The sequence below is a fragment of the Diadema antillarum genome, unplaced genomic scaffold (assembly GCF_040938485.1).
Source record: "Diadema antillarum isolate AM-2024a unplaced genomic scaffold, OU_Dant_1.0 scf00000104, whole genome shotgun sequence".
Taxonomy (NCBI): Eukaryota; Metazoa; Echinodermata; class Echinoidea; order Diadematoida; family Diadematidae; genus Diadema; species Diadema antillarum.
In genome coordinates this window covers 1551317-1570731 of record NW_027270993.1, presented here as the reverse complement: position 1 = coordinate 1570731, position 19415 = coordinate 1551317, and the positions used below count along the sequence as shown (strand labels likewise).

General features: G+C 38.4%; 1 protein-coding gene across 1 annotated transcript; it reads left to right on the top strand.

Annotated features, from left to right (window-relative positions):
* The first annotated feature begins 275 nt into the window (after positions 1 to 275).
* On the top strand, positions 276 to 14029 carry LOC139719104 (uncharacterized). Its single transcript, XM_071630537.1, has 12 exons — positions 276 to 668; positions 2947 to 3126; positions 3961 to 4148; positions 4701 to 4912; positions 5728 to 5824; positions 7041 to 7172; positions 7911 to 8108; positions 8875 to 8965; positions 10310 to 10433; positions 11058 to 11143; positions 11273 to 11406; positions 13872 to 14029. Exons 1-12 carry the CDS (start codon positions 343 to 345, stop codon positions 14027 to 14029), a joined length of 1926 nt encoding a protein of 641 aa, XP_071486638.1. The 5' UTR covers positions 276 to 342.
* The last annotated feature ends 5386 nt before the right edge of the window (positions 14030 to 19415 follow it).

Here is a 19415-nt window from a genome sequence, read left to right as displayed (position 1 = left end):
ACACTGCTGCATGGTACAGAAAAGGCAAGAGCAGCCCGAGTATGCAAGGGACCGGTTTTCCAATTCTTGTCCGTGAAAAAAAAAAAAGAAAAAAAGAAAAAAAAAAAGTGCTCATCTTGAGAAGAAAGCACGTAAATTCAAGTTCTTACTGTCGGCGTTCCATACTTCACGAATTGTTGGTTTTCCGCACCGCTGATTACGCAATCTACTCCGAAGCTTCGTTTGCATTTGTTGCGAGTGTTTTTATAATGTTTCAACTTTCTGTTTAGCCCTCTTTGGCGAACGACGACGCGGCAGTAGGTGTGGTCATGTGCCAGAAGTTCACTCTGATATCTCGTAAAAATGTCTCTCTGGTACCGAATACTTCAATCATTTATCTGTCTCTCTGCTGTGCTCATTCAAATCAAGGGACAAGGGCAGAGCAACGAAAATGAGAGGTTTCTGCCCACATTCACTCCGATCGAGCCGGACCTTGGACTACGCAGTTCTTTGCTAACGGACAGATCTATGAATGGGACTACGAGTTCTGAGAACCTGAGCAAACTGAAAGAGCCTAGTAGGAGCCTGGAAACCGCAAGTGGCCAGAAGATCACGATATTTGACAACGTGCTCGACTTCAAATTGCTGAATGCAGTACAGACTTACTGCAATTTTGTTGCATCATGGGAGTAAGTGAATGTCACTATCACTGTCAAGTGTCAGTGTGCACACCACTCAGCGTAGCCACATCCCACAATCACGAAAACTGCTATCTCATGATCTCGCAATCTCGTTACGTTGTATGTTAGTATACAAATACGTGAATGGTCACGAGTGCAATGCCAATGGTACCAGATTTCGCACGAGGTGAAAGAGATCAGCGGATAGAGGCGCTCTGTTCAACGAGGCGAAGCCGAGTTGAATAGTAATGAATAGTAAAGTTTAGTTGAATAGTAGTTGAATAGTAATAGTAATATCTTTTCATTTTTGAAGCGCCATGAGCTGAGCACTGAAAAGTGGACCTGTGTGCTATACAAGTAGCCACTATTATTATTATTATTATTAATGGTTATTAGTATAGTGCGCCTCATCTTTCACCAAGTGCGAAATCTGGTTCCATTGCACGAGTAAAAAGCATACACCGTTTTATACAACACCTCAAGCGTCCACTGATGCCATTTGGTACTCACAGTCACACTCACAGATTCTTGAATTTAGCACAGAAATGGCAACCATTTTCTGTGACAGATGAATGAGTAGCCTCACAGTCGTAGTCACCGTGTATGTACATTGTGTACGTACGTATACGAAACGAAGTTGTTTAAAAAAATGAGTGACAAAAGTACGTGCTTGTAAAGCGCGCTTGTAATTGTTGAGTGCGCGCGGCACATGTTTGTTTATTGTGACATCAGAGCACGTCAGTTCGGGAAACCCACTCACAAGGGGGGCCTCTCCTTATAAGTAACCCGTCCCCCTTATAAGTAATCCCGTCCCCCTTATAAGTAACCCCCGGGGCACCCCTTATAAGGAGTCTCCACGCTTTTTTGCAATGCAACGCGAAAATGAAAGGACTGCAGCAATTCGCTTGATTATGTCCATAAAGCTTCACAAGTTTCCTAGTTACTCACGAAATTTGAGCAAAATCGGTTTGAGGCATCATATCTAAAATCATGGATTTAAATGCGATGTCAAACGACCCATGCGAATGCTGAAATGCGAGCGATTACTGGCGTGAGTGTCGCCAGGCGCGGGATAGCCAGTCGCCACGTCTGCACTCAAGCATTGCCGCGCCGCCGCGCCTGGCGACACTCACGCCAGTAATCGCTCGCATTTCGGCATTCGCATGGGTCGTTTGACATCGCATTTAAATCCATGATTTTAGATATGATGCCTCAAACCGATTTTGCTCAAATTTCGTGAGTAACTAGGAAACTTGTGAAGCTTTATGGACATAATCAAGCGAATTACCGCAGTCCTTTCATTTTCGCGTTGCATTGCAAAAAAGCGTGGAGACTCCTTATAAGGGGTGCCCCGGGGGTTACTTATAAGGGGGACGGGGTTACTTATAAGGGGGACGGGTTACTTATAAGGAGGGGCCCCCCTTGTGAGTGGGTTTCCCGAACTGACGTGCAATGGAACATTTTGGTCAAACAAAATTGCACCGCTGAGACAGCCAGAGCGTGCAATGGAACTTTTCACTAAATGTCACGTGATGGGCAATCGACCAATCGGATAGCTACATTCTAAATAGGTGTTGTATAATTTCTAATATATGCAATCAATCATCTATGCAAGCCAGGGCCTGGCCAGTGTCAACCTTTTGTTGATGTACTGTCGAGTAATTAGTTAACGTCATTCATATCAACCAAGAAGTGGTGATTGTCTTGTTAACTTCAGGGCTAGGGCCTCTTGTTTGTATCATTCAATAATCTTGGCAGTGATGACCCGCACCCGATGACTGGTGAATGAACTCCCACTAAAGTCAGTTTTACCGCTGTCTTTGCCAAAAACCATTCGAATGTGGTTAATCAATGTATTGATTACAAGTCATTATTAATTAATGCACTTAATCCTTAATCAGTATCAGTGCTGAAGTACATTTGACATCAAATTTAAAGTGCTAGAAGGTCTACAGACTTACACTGTACAGTGAAGGTTTAGTACTTTTACTGTAATCTGAATTACAAATCCCTATCTCATACATGTTTTTACTGAGGACAATTTACTACCTGCTCTATATACATGTAATTATTGATTTACGTCTCAATTAGCGCATGTGAATTTATATGTCTGTATTTGATAAATATTTTCTCACTCTTTCTAAATTTTGTAATGTGGAGGTGCATACAGTAGGGAACTCTTGCATGGGCCAGAGCAAAAAGCACTCTTCCTTTAATATTCATATTCAGTGGACTATTATGCATCAAATCTAATTTGAAGCCATTTTCTCTTGTCTCTTCCATTCAGATTTAAAAATACCAAAGCAGATGATTGCGTGAGCCCCAGTCCATGGTTTGCAACGTTGGACCTTGAACCTTTTGAAAGCTCCGCTCTGCTCTCTGTGGTGAAAGAACACCTGGTGGTTATGGACGACGGTGCCCCAAATGTGTTTCTGCCGTACTCCATCAGTCTTCATGTCTTTCGAAGGTGCTATATAAGTGTCTCTATTTATAACATAGTAAAGTTATGTCATAATTTTGTGTTATTACATAGAACAGTACCATGTGCGAGACTAGATCATAGATGGCAATTTACCAGTAATTATGTTCATTTTCAAGAGAGGGAGACAGGAATGAAAGTACCTCCTAAAATTTTTTTTTTGTAGTCATGGTCCTGACTGAGATCCTGATTATCCGAGAAATTTTGGTTTGCATGTTTATCAAATTACATTAATTGTACTAGAAGGCCTATCAACATCAGAGTTTGAAGTGCAATTAACTGCGTAACAGTTGAAATAACAATGTACACTGTTCAGTGGCTAAGGTATAGAATGCTGTTATACTGTACATTGTACACATAAGTAGGTAATGAAATCACACTCGCATCTAAAATAAGAAACAAAGTGATCTATGACAATTGTTGTGGTGCAATTGCATCTCAATTACTTTAAAAATTGTGAACTCTTCAGGGGCATTTGGAATGAAATATAAGCATGAAGTGGAAGAACAGCTGTGTGATGCACTATTTGATACATTTGCAATAGCTTCTGTGTATAATCAGCAAGATAACCAAAGTTATTGTATTAGTGTGTGTACGTTGTATGTGTACACATATTTAATGATTTTCGATTCTTCTGACTGGGATGTGATAATCTTCCGAACAAATCATAAAAAGCAGCAGTTTATCCTTTACCAGCCCTTCATAATATGTCTATTTAAGTTTAACCCGTTCCATTCCGGAACCTGGTGGCCTGTGTGTTAAGTCTGTGGTGATTTCAAAATTCAGTATGGAGTGGGTTAATACTATTATTGTCTCGTGTAGGGGTGACCAGGTCTATTTGATGAGGGACAGCAGAGATGGCCAAACGGAGCGCTCTGTTCTCCTCTTCTTCAATCACTTCTGGCGCAAAAATGACTATGGAGAACTTTTGTTCTACGATGATGACAATGACAGCTTTGCAGCAGTCAGTCCAAAGTACAACAGAATGGTTGTATGGGACAGTTCAATTGGTAAGAACTTGCTGCAAGGAACTGTGAAACTCTGATAATATGTTTTGTGTGTATTCCTTGTGCATTTGTTTATTTTTTACTTTAGCTCAAATAAAGGTTAAAATTCAAGATAATGCTTTTCTTTTCTTGTTTAACAAATTGGAAGCAAGCAACATGAGCTTTCCAGTAAAAGTGTCTGATTGTTTTGCTGCCAGGAATAAGAAAATACTCATGATATTCCTTTACAAATTCAAATCCAGTCACCACAAGATTTGGAATCTCTCTTGAATCTCTTGAATATGTATCGTCATACTTTCAATGAATCAATCGTGTGTACAATGTATTTAATATTCCTTGCTGTTATAAAAGCTATTTGAAATGATTCTGTTTGACCCCTCATACAATTTTGCAAGTGGGTTATTGACTGCTCATTTGATCACAATTTAAAATAAATAAACCAATGAACAAATAACAAACAAGCAAATGAACAAATAACAAACAAACAAATAAACAAATAATGTCTCCCTTACCCCTTTGAGCAATTGTGCTTGCAATTTGTGCATTTCTGAGCAGGTTATATTCACAAGCCCCCAAGCATGGACTTCAAGCAAGGAATGGTGTGTTTGAAGTTGAAATTCACAACCAATGAAACAAAGCATGCTGAGGCCCAGCAATCAATAAGACGCCACATTGAAGAAAGGACAGATGCAAGACGGAAGCTCTTCTCCGAGATGAAGGGGTCAGAAGTGAAAAGTCTGCAGGATGTAAGAAGTCGACTGACAATGGTAGGTCTTTGCTTCCAGTTCCATATATTTGTTTCTTTTATTTGATTTTGTAGGTCCTTCATATTTTATAAATGTTTTTTTTTTTGAAAGTGTGGTAAAGTAGGAGGTAGGAAAGCAAAACACAGAGTGAATCATGTTGATAGTCCATTTAAGTATCTAAACACAGCAGATGTTGTCTTTTGTCTTTTCCGTACAATTTTCTTTCAAATGAAATTTGGGTTTTTGCACTCACATACATGAACAATAATTGTAATATGTTTGTTTCTGTGTTGCTGTATTTTTTGTGTGCCATAGGGGAATATTATGTAGCTATGTACTGTGTAATTTCTTACATACTCACATAAGGTGAAATCGTATATTTGAAACAGATGTTCACACTTGTATCTAGTTTCTCTCTCATGCTTCATAAACTGTGGTCAGTTTCTTGCTATTTAATAGTATGTACATTCTCTTTCGCCTTCTTTCCCTTAAACATTTGCACAGTCTCCACCATGATTTGAGATTAGTTGAATAAGATTGATGGAATAAACAGAAAATTTGCCTGACAATTGCACACACATTGAAAATATTTTCAAACTAATGTATATATTGGCCAGTAATGTCAGCTGATAATACATTATTCAGGGACCTATTACGACCAGTTTGGTCACATGTTGACTATGACATAATACCAACTGGTCTTTGATTTGGAAAAAAAGGATCAATATAGCTTTCTTCCACATTCAGTGTCTGATGGCATACCCTGGTAATCATTCTATACTATGAAATTCTGAAGAATGCTCTTATAACTGTGTCAAAATGTCAACTTTTGACAGAACTTCACCACTCATCAAGGGAAGAGGGTGTACGTCTTTGATGGAATCTTCAATGAAGAGGACCTCATGAAGCTGAGGAACTTTGTACCAAGGCATGGTATGTAGCTTCATCATAGTAGACTAGCAGGCACCCTTTAACACAGTTTTTATCATTGAGAGATGCCAAAAATGACTTTTTGCACCTCCACCTGTTTGCCTATTTTGAAGGGTTCGTATAGTTTTGTTTGAGACCTACCTTCAGGATTCTATAAACATTTTTTCATGAAATAATGAGGAACCTCTTACGAAATATGAAAGAGAATGTAATTCCCAGAGGAATTCAATGTCTTGTTTCATGAAAATTTATTTTGAAATGGCTAAGAAAAAAAAAAGAAGAAAAAAAACAGAGTGATCCTAATAAAAGGTGAGACACTCCTTTTATTACAATGAAGCCTGAAGCCTCATCTCAACTGAAACTATATACAATCATGTACCACCCCTTCAATGTCAAGATGACTTTGCTGATTGTTAATGGGTGTGTAGTGAGCTTGATTTCAAAGCATGTCACAGGCCACCCTATTCTTGCGGTCGGCTACACGTCACTTCCGGTTGACTGGAGTGAAAACAAACAGCTTGCAAGCGCTAAGCCTGCATACCGGGTAATGCGCATACCGCATGCTGTGCATGTGCGACGCGTATAATTTATGAGCAACTCTACGCAGACATGGGGACTGTTTTTCCTTTTCATTTTGTCATTTGTGCCATCATTCATGAGATACATGCATCATGTCTTGCCAGCAATATTCTAAAAATCTGGATCCTGTTGATCGATCGGTCCCAGTATTTTGCCAAGTTGAAGGCAGCCGGACTGGACCTGTGCCCGTATCGTATGAAATCGCGGCAGGACTCTGGATCAACGACCCGACAAAATGGCCAGATGTGCAATAGAACCTCTTTGAGTAGGCACTACTCCGATATCTACGCTTACTTAGTACCTCATGGAAACTTCAGGTAGGTCTATAGGCCTAACGTTAGTACTGTAGTAGGCTTAGGGTAGGGCCTAATTTAGGGTAGGCCTAGGGCCTAATCCTACCGCCTGCACAGATACAGTAGTACAGCTTGCGCTAGCGCTATGTTCGCGGGGCGCCCCGGCAGAAAACACGTACAGCGTTACCACTCCAGGCTCACGCGACTATATAGACTATGGTTTGTTTTCACTCCACCGCTATCCATGACCCCGTGACACGCAAAATACTCGGATGTCCGACCATGAGAATAGGTGCTGTCTCACATAGATGCCTCCATTGCTGGACTGTCTTCTTCTCTTTCTTCAGGTCACTTCTACTTTGACGACAGCCTTGATCTGGACAGTGACAACGTGCAGTGGATTGCGGGCTTCAAAATTGATGATTACGCTGGTAGCAAGATGTGGCCTGCCACACGGAAGGTTGCCCAGTTTGTGTCAGGTGGGCTTATAGTCAGACTTTGTCATCTTTACATATGTTTAGACATCTTTGCCATGGCTTTACTTTTTGTTAAGTTCGGTGCGCTTTCATATCAGTGATGATATTGATCAAGATTTTTACTGTGTGTGACTTTTTGCTTTCAATAACATTGTTGGGCAAGGATACCCCTTTAATACAATGAGGTGGCCAGAACAGCTGATTTTTACCTCAGTGTAATTGGTGTCTCATTGTGAATGTACTAGATGAGACACAAAGTCAGTGCAATTATGCAAAAGCAGCTGCTGAATTCACCTTGTTAAATGTTGTACCTTGTCATGAGAGTGCTAGTTATGCAAAGGGTTTAAAGGGATCGTACAGTTTTGGTTGAGACCTAATTTCAAGTTTCTAACATAGCAGGTTTGGACTTATTCTACAGTGCACTCCTAAAATAATGAAGTCCTCGGGACTGGCAGTTTTCTTTCATGAATCGAAATTTCATTACAGCTGAACAGTATAGTGTATAAAGATATTTAGATGATTATATCGGGACCTGGATTTTTCTGTCGATGTAAAGAGAATTTTATTATAACCATGTTCGTTATAATGGGAGTGCGCTGATATTCTGGGTGCTGCATTGCAGTGAATTTGTCTGGGACATACATGGAGATATCATGGATCACACCGTCAGAGTATCTTTGGTAACATTCATGTGTTTGTACCAGCAGTGAAATTGTTCTGTGTGTTGTCTGCTGCAATTAGGCACTGACCAGTGGTATCCTTACGACATCTCCTGCAACCTGCTACGGACCTATGACTACACGCGGATCCACGAGGACTGTGAGCAGCTGGAGAAAGAGTGGACGTTCCTCGTCTACCTCGCCACCAACTGGAGCGCCGACAACTACGGAGAAACGAATTTCATGCACTTCAAGGAGCACGGTTCCGAACATGTCATCAGTAAGTTGCTTCTTGATTCTTTGCCATGTTGTGCACATTTTGTGCACATTTAAGTCCAGTTTTGATAGCACTTTTACCTTTCTGCTAATCTGATATTACTGTATTTGTTCGAGTCACGTTGAACATAGGGTTGAATGCGCAAAGATGCCCCTTTCCTTACGTGAACCCCGTGGCATCAACTGATGTATGGGAACCTGGTATACCAGGTTCCCAAAGTGTAGACAGGAGAGCCTGCATTCATGGCCTAAATTCATGTTAGATTTGGTTATGCTCCCCTGAAAAATGACTTTAATAGAAAGATTAAAGTTTCTTCTATCAATATTTGTTTTCTTTCTGTATGGAAACTTCATGTATTGCAGTGTTATTTGCCTCTTCTCCACTGTAGTGTATGCTTGTTTTGCTGTAAAACCTCTATGAAAATGTATATGGTGATCAAGGTTGAGCTCAGTAGATGTTTTATTTAGCTGACCTTATTCACGGCATCTTTTGTGTAGAACAAAATAGTTTGTGAACCCATCAGTGCACGCTCTATTCATACCTTGTGCCCGATTGATATTTCCATCGTTCGATGGCACGTGGAAGGAGCTCAGAGAATTTCCAGAGGAACGGATTAAAAGTTGCCCTGTCCCGTAAGTACCTGTAATATATCATTTTTTTATTTTTGTAAAACATTTTTTACAATATACCAATTTTTAAATATGACCATCTTGCTTATATATGGGGCTTCGATGTGCTAATATGTTTGTTTGTTTGTTTGTTTCATCAGGTGTTATCCCCAGGTTTGGGAGAGTTGTGATCTTTGAAGGAATCATACCCCACTCAGCCCGGCCTCCAAGCCCAGCCTTCAATGATGCAAGGTTTGCACAAAGTCGCAGTAAATACACGATAGCCTTGATTTAGTTACCCCCCCCCCCCCCCCCCCCCCCCGCCCCCCATATTAACCTGTTCCTTCCACAATTCTCTGATTGCCTTTAATGCCCCCAAACGAGATTCTTTTCGCCCGTCGACAGAGGCACACAGGTTGGTAATCCAGCTGTGTGAAGGCAGTCAAGCGATTCATTGTGTCCCCCTTTCTATGGTCAACTACATGTGCCCGTGAACAATGGAATATCGCTCGGGTGCGAGGTATGAATAGAGCGTGCGCTGATGAGCTCTCAGAATCTTTTTTTCTACACAAAACCAGGTACCTGAATGAGGTGACTGGGGTCAGCGAACCCGCATTTCTAACTGATCTCAGCCTTGATCATATGGACATGTTCGTATGAGTTTACAGCAGAACAAGCAAAAAACTAAATCAGGAAAAGGTACATACTACTGTAAAACCCCTTATTTTTAACAGCAGGAGAACAAATCCTGAAAGAATAAACTCTGATCTTTTTATCAAACCCACTTTTCTGAGCATTTTAACACAAAGAAACATGAATTTAGGCCACTGAAGCAGGCACCTTTGTCTTCATTTTGGGAACCTGGTAAACCAGGTTCCCGTATATCAGTTGCTCCCACGGGAACCTGGTAAACCAGGTTCCCGTAAGGAACGGGTTAAGTATTCTGAACCATCTCTGCTATCTACACCCAATTTCAAGATATGAATCCCTGATAAGACCAAGGTCTATAATGTCCTTCGACAGCCCTAAATTACTGTATAGTGAGTCCTTGCTAACCTCAAAAGTTGATTTGATGTACAATTGCTATCTGCATAAAAACTTATCTTAGTTCCTCTACCAAGCATACTGGTCTAAGTAGGACAAACTTGGAGTTTCGGTTGGCTCTAGCTTTTGGAATTTGCTTCATAAGGCTCAATTTTTTAGGTGTGAGGATACTTTCTGTTACATAAGAACAAACATACATAACCTCCTTTGTTATTGGTCACTTATGAAACAGATGGAGAAATCAAAACAGGCATTTATTAGACAAAACATGGCAAATGCTGTTTGACAGTGGTCATTCTTATACTTGTCATCAAGGCTTTTTCTAGTATATACAAAATGGCAACTCATTTTTCAAATGTACCTTGAGTTAAGGAATTAGTTTGCATAATGTTTAATAGGGTATCCAGAAAAGAAAATAAAAGTCAACAATGAATGAAGGAATGAATGAAAAATGTAACAAGATACTTAACCCATTTAAGACTATCAGCGAACGAAGCACGGTATGAAGGGTTAAGTATTCAGTCATTGGCACTTCTTTTATTTCCCAACTAGACTCACGTTTGTGGCCAAGCTGTCCATCAACGAGTGGGTCGCCCGAGTCAAGTCGCTGAAGACAGAGTTTGGACATGAGGCAGGGATGCATCAGGAATGTCTGGGTCTATTTAGGAATTATCACGTGAGTTCCTTCCCTCAGTGTAAGAGCATAATTTGCCCAAAGCTATTGCTTATTTCTTTGAGGGAATTGCTACTTTGTATAGACTACTACCTATCAAACTCACATCTTGATTCTGTTATTATCTTTCATGTCGGCATGCTCCAAGTTTAAATCAAATTTGATACTTTTTCGTAATAGATAATGTGTCAACAAGTATATATTCTTGTCTCTAAATGCTTATCTTTTTATTTGTCTTACTCTCAGTAAGTACATTTGTACGATATATCGCATAATAATCCTCTGAGTAAAAGAGCTTTCAAACTTTTGGACCTTTGAATGCTTAAAATGAGTGTTTGTTGCACACTTATGCAGAACTTAAATGTACTTTTGATAAAGTTAAATTCAGTTCATTTGAATGCAATTCAATTCAGTTCAATCTATAATTTCCATCCAACAAAAGTTAATGCATAATGCAAAGTATACATATGATCAATTATGCTGTTTTAGCAATTCTTGAGAACTAAAGAAATATAAGTCAAAAAGTGTAATGGCTAATTCAGAGATCATGTCTATTCTCATTGGATTGCTAGCCATTAGGGGATGAATTAATCTTCTCATATTCTTGTAATGACATTCCACACCTAGGATAAAGATTATGAAGAACAATACAAACTCCAGCTGTTGGAAAATGCGGAAGAGTTGAAGGAGATTAACAGCCTCTACGCCAAGAGGTTTGACAGAAGAAACCATCCCATGCTTCTGGAGGATGATGAAGATGATGCTGCTGCTGCTGATGATGATGAGGAGGAGGAGGCAGAGGAGGAGGAGGAGGAGGAGGAGGAGGAGGAGGATGAAGAGGAAGAGGAAGAGGAAGGAGAGGAAGGAAAGGATGAGGATGAAAAGACACCAAGCTCCCACCAGTTTGTCTCCAGTGATGAAGAGGCTACAGAGGAATATGCAGAGTATGATGAAACCCACTTTGCGGATGATGAAAGTGAGTATCTCACTGATGATTACATATGAATACAGTGTTACAACGAAATAAGAATCCAGGTCGCAAAAGTACCGACTGTCTCTATGTGTTTTTATTGTTTATTTGTTCGGTTATAACAAAATTTTGATATAAAGAAAGAAAACTGCAGGTCCCGAGGACTCCATTTTAACGGGAGTCCACTGTATGACAAATTGATTGACAGTCAAATTGAGCTCACAATAACAGAGAATTTGATATGGAATTTATTTTCAGTGCTCGTACTGCCATTATTTAGTTCAGTTATGAAACAATATTTGGACAGTGTCAACATTTTTTCCAGTAGTAATTGACAAATAAGAGCCTGTGGTTCAGTTGTTGTCATTATTAGTTAGCTAGTACTTATTCTGGATAAGTTAGGAATCAATGGTATGATATTTACAGTTATGGAAAAATGTCAACTCATTCTCTCTCCTAGTACAGACTTCTTTAAAGTTATATTTTTAAAGTGATATTTGTAAGTAATTACCGGCATAAATATCTCCAGTTTTTTTTTGCGTGTGTGTGTGTGAGTGTTTGTGTGTGTGTGTGTGTGTGTTTGCATGTGTTTGTTTTTTTTATGCCTCCGCCACGAAGTGGTGCCGGAGGCATTATGTTTTCGGGTTGTCCGTCCGTCCGTCCGTCCGTCCGTCCGTCCGTCCGTCCGTCCGTCCGTCCGTCCGTCCGTCCGTCCTTCCGTCCGTCCGTAATAAATTTTGTGGACAGGGTAACTATCAAAACCTTTTAAGGTATCCTACTGAAACTTGGCATGTATGTGTATTAGGAGGTGAAGTTGTGCCTATCAACTTTTGGGTGCACATGGTCAAGGTCAAAGGTCAAAAGGTCAAGGTCAAATACGTAAAATTTCACTATTTCCTCCATATCTATGCAATGCCAGAAGATATTTTCTTGAAACTTGGTGTATACATGTATTACCCAATTAATATTCTCTGGTGAAAGTTTTGGGTCATGAGGTCAAAGGTCAAAGGTCAAAAGGTCAAGTTAGAATATTAAAACTTCGCTTTTTTCTCCGTACCTTGGAAATTGTTCAAGGTATCTTCATGGAACATAGTATATATACATGTACTGACTGGCAGTTATTATCTAGAGAATCTAGGGTTCACAGGGTCAAAGGTCAGGGGTCAAAGGTCAAGTGTAACACTTCAATTTTTTTTTCTTTTTCCCTCATACATGTATTTATGTAATGCCAGCAATTTTTTTTTCTTTTTTTTTTGCACTTGGTGTATGCATGTATAACCTAGATTATCTGGAAATTTTCTTTTTCTCTTTTTTTTTTTTTTTTTTTTGGGGGGGGGGGGGGGTTGCCCAAAAGGTTAAAGATCAAGGGAAAGTGCTGAACTAACTTTTTCCTCCATATCTCAGAAGTGGCTCAAGTTATCTTGAAACTTACTACATATTTATGCATGTTCTGCCTGACAGTGATTATCCTATGAATTTTAGGGTCAAAGGCCAAAAGAAAATGGTAACAGTGTACTTTTCAATACAGAAATTACACTTTTTATCCATACCTTGAAAATTACAGTATTCATACACTTATGAATGGGTCAAAGTCAAGTTAAAGTCCTTGAATCCCCAGATACATGCTCTCCTATTCATCTAATTAAACCTATGTAAAGGAAGGTGAACATTCAACACATTTGTGACAAACATGTAATTTCAATATTTTGCCAATATTGTGAAAATGTAATTATACATTGTCCACATGTACTATAGACCTATTAGGAGAATCATGCATTATGGCGGAGGCATAGCAGTCGCCTTAGCGACATTTCTAGTTAATCTCTACAATGTCTGAGTATGTCTCAACTGACTAAAAGCATTCTATTTCTTACACTACAATGAGACAACAACAGATATGATGTAAGTGTGAGACTTACTTTGTTTTGGGTGGTCACTAGATGAGTGAAGAATGTAATATTTAGCATTGTTTGATTGATGGGTATAAGATGTAACAGCCAACCAGTGCTTTGAACAGTGGAAGAAGGGTCAATATACCATACCATGGTATCTAGTACCGATAATTGCATCTACAAGCTTCACTTGTTGTTATGCTACTACTGCTACCGCTGCTACTACAACTACTACTACTACTACTCATCATTATGATCATTATCATCATCATCATCATTATGATTATGATTATGATTATGATTATGATTATGATTATGATTATGAATACGATTACGATTAAGATTATGATTATGATTATGATTATGATTATATTACATTATAAACTTGTGTGTGGTGTCAGTTTTAACCCGTTGAGGACGAGTCCCGAGTACAGTGTATCGACTTTGGCAAGTGTCTATGGGAAATGCATGTTGTAGCAAAATCAAACCGTCCTCAACGGGTTAAAAAGAGCCATTTTTAATGAAATTTTACAGTATAGAAAAACTGAAATGGTCTGCCCCTGTCCTTGTTTTTAACAGTGTATCCAGACGTACAGATGAGGAAGAGTTACATCATGAAGCTTGTGTCGGACAGAAGTCAAGATGTTGCCCTCCTGCGTGAGCACTATGCGCAGTTCTTGTTGGACATGAAGGCCATCGAAGAGAAGTATGTGAAACAGCTTGAGAAACTTATCTGAAAGTTTTCGAAAAATACTTGATTAAACATTGATGGAAGATAATGATAAATGTGGTGTGGAGTCTGAATTTTTTCTTGGGAATGTGGTGGATACATTGTTGAATTAATCCATGGAGTACAAGTGCAAATTTAAATCACTTTCCGGAATGAATATACGATAACTTCTACTTAATTAAGTACTAGATTGCAATAAATTCCTTAAGTATGTATGCCTCTTTTGGGTCTCTATGCTTACTTTATACTATGGACGTTTACATGCTGCCAGCTGTATGAGCCATGTTTACTAATAAATATTCTAGTCAATAATGATCAAGAATATATTTATGTTACTATGTTATGCACCCCTTACCAAAGTGTTTTAGTAAACAAATAGACATGCAAACACACACGTGTGCAATAAAGATATAAAAGTTCATGCATACAAGTATAATATGTCTTTTAAAGCAGCTTGTGGTTGTAGTGAGTAATTTTGATTTTAAGTACAGAAACATACTGCAATGATAATGCTCCCGACTTGTGGCCAAGTGACTTTGTTTTGTTTTGTTTTGTTTTGTTTTGTTTTGTTTCATGTTATTTTGTTTTTCTTTACTGTAGCTATTTTCTTATCAGTCTTCCAATACTGGCAAGCACCAGTATATAGCATAGTACATTGTATTTGATTCAAGCAAGTGAAGCAGTTGAACAATTACAGCCATTTCATGGAAACCAATTCATGGCAATTGATTAATGCAATATGAGGGGGGCAAGGTGGCTCAGTGAGTAGCATATCTGCCTTTCAGTTAAATGGCTTGGTTCACGTGCAGAATTGCCATCCCTTCCATAGATGCAAAGCACTCTGTCCATCGGATAGGACATAGAATGGAGGTCCTGTGTGTGAGAGAGTCGCAACCCATGCATGCTCCCAAAAGATTCCACTTCATATACATTCAGTTCAAAGAGCAGGATGTATAACCCGGTGAAGTGGTCCACTGCAGTACACTGTACTTTTAATGCATACAACTGGACAACGTGGAAAACCGCCTAGTGCAGCTGGATATGGACTATCCAGCCATCTTTTTAGATGGCAAATGAAAACAAACAAACAAACAAACAAACAAACAAACAAACATGTCTGGAAATTGTGATTCAAGTCAGGAATGCACAGGTGGAAAACCACCAAGTGCAGCTGAATATGGATTATCCAGTCATCTCTTCAGATGGAAAATGAAAACAGATAAACATGTCTGGAAATTGTGATTTTGGTCATGAATGTACATGTATCTGAGACACCACCATCATCAGTTCAAACATTACTGTACCAGGACCAGTATCAGACATATTGTAGTAGGTTTGAAAGTTGGGTACTTTGCAAATGTGAAAAGATGATGTGTATTGGATGGTAATTTTTGCTTGATGAGAGGCTCATTTTTGTACAGTAGTACATTGTACACCACACACTGATAATCTGTGTGTTGGATTACAGAACCAATTTTAATGATGTGTTTGCTTGAAGCAACTCTTACTCCAAGTAAAGATTTGGTGTAAATTATTTGAGTGAGAATATATGTAAACATAAACTGGAAGTGACATATGGCTTGAAATGATAATGAGCTCAAATTATTAGGTGATTAATATGCTGTATGAGCATATCATTTGTAAATTGTTCTTGTTTCACTCAACGTGATATTCATCACCAGCTCTCACTGAGCAGACTTGCCAAGGAACTTGATTCAATACCTTTGCTTTTTTACTTTATGTCATGTTTGTAGTATGTAGAAAATCAAATCTTTGGTAGTAATGGAAGATAAGATTGTTGCATAATATCCTCTCAAAAAGGGGATTTTTAAAAAAAATGCTTTGGTAAAGCCTCTATGCTTGGTGAGTGATTCCAAAAATGTCTTGTGTGGATCAGTATTTATGTTTTCAGTTATCACTAGATTATATGTGTACTTCCTATTTGAAGTCAAACCTGTACATTCCTGCCATATTAATATTATGACTGGTGGTAAATGGTGTATATATCCATGTATTTGATACAATGAGTTTTATATCAAAGGTATTTTTGTGCTATTTTCATATGAGTATTGATTTGAAGTCAAATTTCCTACTGCATAGATTCATACATTTAATGATCAGTACTGTGAAACTATATTAAAAATGTTTAAATAGTAGGTGGAGGAATAAATTCCAACTTTACCTGGCTATATTCCCTGTCAATTTCATTTAGTTGTTTCCTTGCCATTATTTGATAGGTGTGTGTGTGTGTGTGTGTGTGTGTGTGTGTGTTTTGTGTGGTTACGTGGTTGTGAATAATTAATGTACATGTACTTCGTTTTTTTTTTTGTAATTGCTGTACTTTTGTTATTCTACTTGTTATATTAAAAAAAATGAAATGCATATTATCTCCATTGCTGCCTTTACCAAAGGAATTATGCAATAAATGCATATACATATGATATCATATAAACAAAGTTAAGTACAATGTGACTTGCAAATCTCATTTGAATATGCAAAAGCGACATTGTACTTTGTTTATATGCAAATGTCAAATTGTATACTTTCGTCGGAAATTAAAAATAAAATGAAATTAAATGAAATGAAATGATGTTGCATTTATGTTACATTGTACAGTAATACCGAAGTGAATCAAAGTTTGTTGTATTATTTGAATGGAAGCTGGGAATAGATATTATATATACATGTATATATTATATAAATAAAAAAAATATACATATAAATACTCACACAACTGATGCAGTGTATAGTCTGTTTCAATGCATAATACATTGAAACAGAAACCCATGCCACATGCATTTGCAAATATGTATACATTCAACTATTCAGGTGTAATATGATCGGAATCAATGCAAATTTTATTTCATCTCAGAATGTTATTGCAAGAGCATCAAACCATGTAAAAGTAAGAAGTGGGCTAATGGAACAGTTTTCAAATTCACTTTATTCTTTTTTTTTTGTGCAACGGGCTAATGAAACCACATTACACTAAGTCAACACAATTGAATATACAATGAACATTTGATTGAACAGTAAGTCATGCAGTGTGTGCAGGAGTGTTTTCTTTACCCGCAGTAGACTGCCACAGATGTCACCCATTATGTAAGGGAATCACACTGTTTTTCATAATACCAAAAAAAGAAAAAGAAAAAAAGTGTACTGTCACTACTATTCGCAGTGTATCTTTTTATTTTTCAAAGATTTATTCAAATGCTCAAAAGTGTCATGGTTGGTGTAGTACACTGTATATATTGCTACGTGTATGTGCAGCTGGATATCCTTGGTTTGCTACCGGTAAATATAGTTTGTTTATTACATTTGATATGATTATTAAACTTGTACTTTGTTCAAATGTTGCAAGGCCCCCAAAAAGAACCGTAGACATGAAACCACTGGTCATGGCAGCTACTCTGGGTAGAGAAGTGTAAAATGAATAGGTAAACAATCCCTATTGTGTTGTAAATGGTCTTCCTCTTGGATTAAAGCATAGTCTGGTCCTTGAGTGGGCTTGCAGCTATGTACCAGCCAGTTCTTACAGATTTTTGAAAGATGATGAAAAAGCATGACAGCCTGTTAAGTGCCCGTTGCACACAAGTTACAATGTACAATGTATAAAGCCTCGGGATGTTCACTAATGAGTTTCAGGTACATATTTAGTATATTTAGGCTATGCTGCATTTATGCATGCCAGTTTTCCTTCCTTTTTTCCCTTTTTGTATGCAGTGCAAACTCGAACATCTTGTCGCCTTTTTTTTAAAATCATTTGTTATAATTCATCTTTAGTTTACTCATTCACATGTTTTGTGTGTGTGCGTGTGTATACTAGTGTGTGTACACCATGCACTTTCTTTTTCTTTGAGGGGCTAGTGGAGATTCATTACACATCACATTTATGGACCTAATGGCCAACTACCTACATTCCACCTGCTAAACTGCTGCAGAGCAGACCAGTAATTGTCTGGATCTGTTGGTTACCCACGATAAAAACATAATCAACCCGCCCCCAAACAAAACAAAAACAAAGCTATAACTTTTTTTTCCTCACTTTGAAAAAGCAAGAAGTTGCATTCTATCGGCCGAACTATCAATTGATTCATTCATTTATGTCTAATGTATCAATTTGATGCATGGGCAGATTCATTCAAAAAGTAGGAAAAAAATCATGATAGAATATGATAAAAAAAATATTATCATGAGCAGATGAGAATCCTGGGTTTTAGAAATATAAACTGACACACCCCTCACAACTTAGCCCGCCCCCCCCAAAAAAAAGCAAAAGCAAAACAAAAAACAAAACAAAACAAAACAAAACAAAACAAAACAAAACAAAACAAAACAAAACAAGACAAAAGCAGGAGGGAAGGCGTGAGATGAAATTTTGTTAATCATGCAACCAGAACACATATGGTTGTTGATAATTTTTCCAAACTGTTCCAGACATTTGTGCAATAAATACAAACTGTACTGAATGTAAGATATGACCATAAGAGCAGAGAATAATCAAGGAACACCCCGTGCAGTTGTCTGTCAAGCGAAAAAATAGAGTAATGCAGTGGAGGAGCTTCTTCAAATCTCTTGTGCCTGTCATTGTGTGAAGGATCGTTGATATGGCGCACCCCCTCGTTCCCCCCCCCCCCCGTCCCCACCCCAACTCAGTCCTGTCTATAGGGTATGCATATATGGCATATATATGCTCATTCTGTCTCTCTCTCTCTCTCAAAAAAAGAAAGAAAGAAAGAAAGAAGAAAAAAAAAGAAGTATACACGTGCTCCCTCTCTCTGGGCTGCCAAAATGTGTGAACCGCCCTTTTTGGGCTTTTCACACGCTTTTCCTGCCTTGAAAACCTCCCTATACCGGGTGTCCCAAAAAAAAGCGGAACGGTGGATTTTCAGTACCTTGCGTTCTAAAAGTGATATATTTTTTGACATCATTAGAAAGAACATCTTCCGCAGAAGACCATGATACCAAAATCATTAAATTTGGTTCAGTACTTTTTATTCTATGCCAATTTCTGTAAATGCAGTCATTTTCAATTTTTTGCGACTTATGAGATAATAATTTGGGTGTGACACGCGTTTCATACGGTGACTTGTGTAAGCTCGTTGATCCATGTCAACAAAAGATAACGCTTTCATATTGGGAGCGCGCACACACACACACACACAGACACACACACACACACACACACTGTTTTTTCCTGGCCCGTGCTCAATGTGAAAGCTGTATCTTTTGTTGACATGGATCACCGAGCTCACACAATATTCACCGTATGGATAGCGTGTCGCACTCAAATTAGTATCTCATAAGTCGCAAAAATCCGGCAAAATTTGACAATGACTGCATTTTCAGAAATTGGCGTAGAATAAAAAGTACTGAACCAAATGTAATGATTT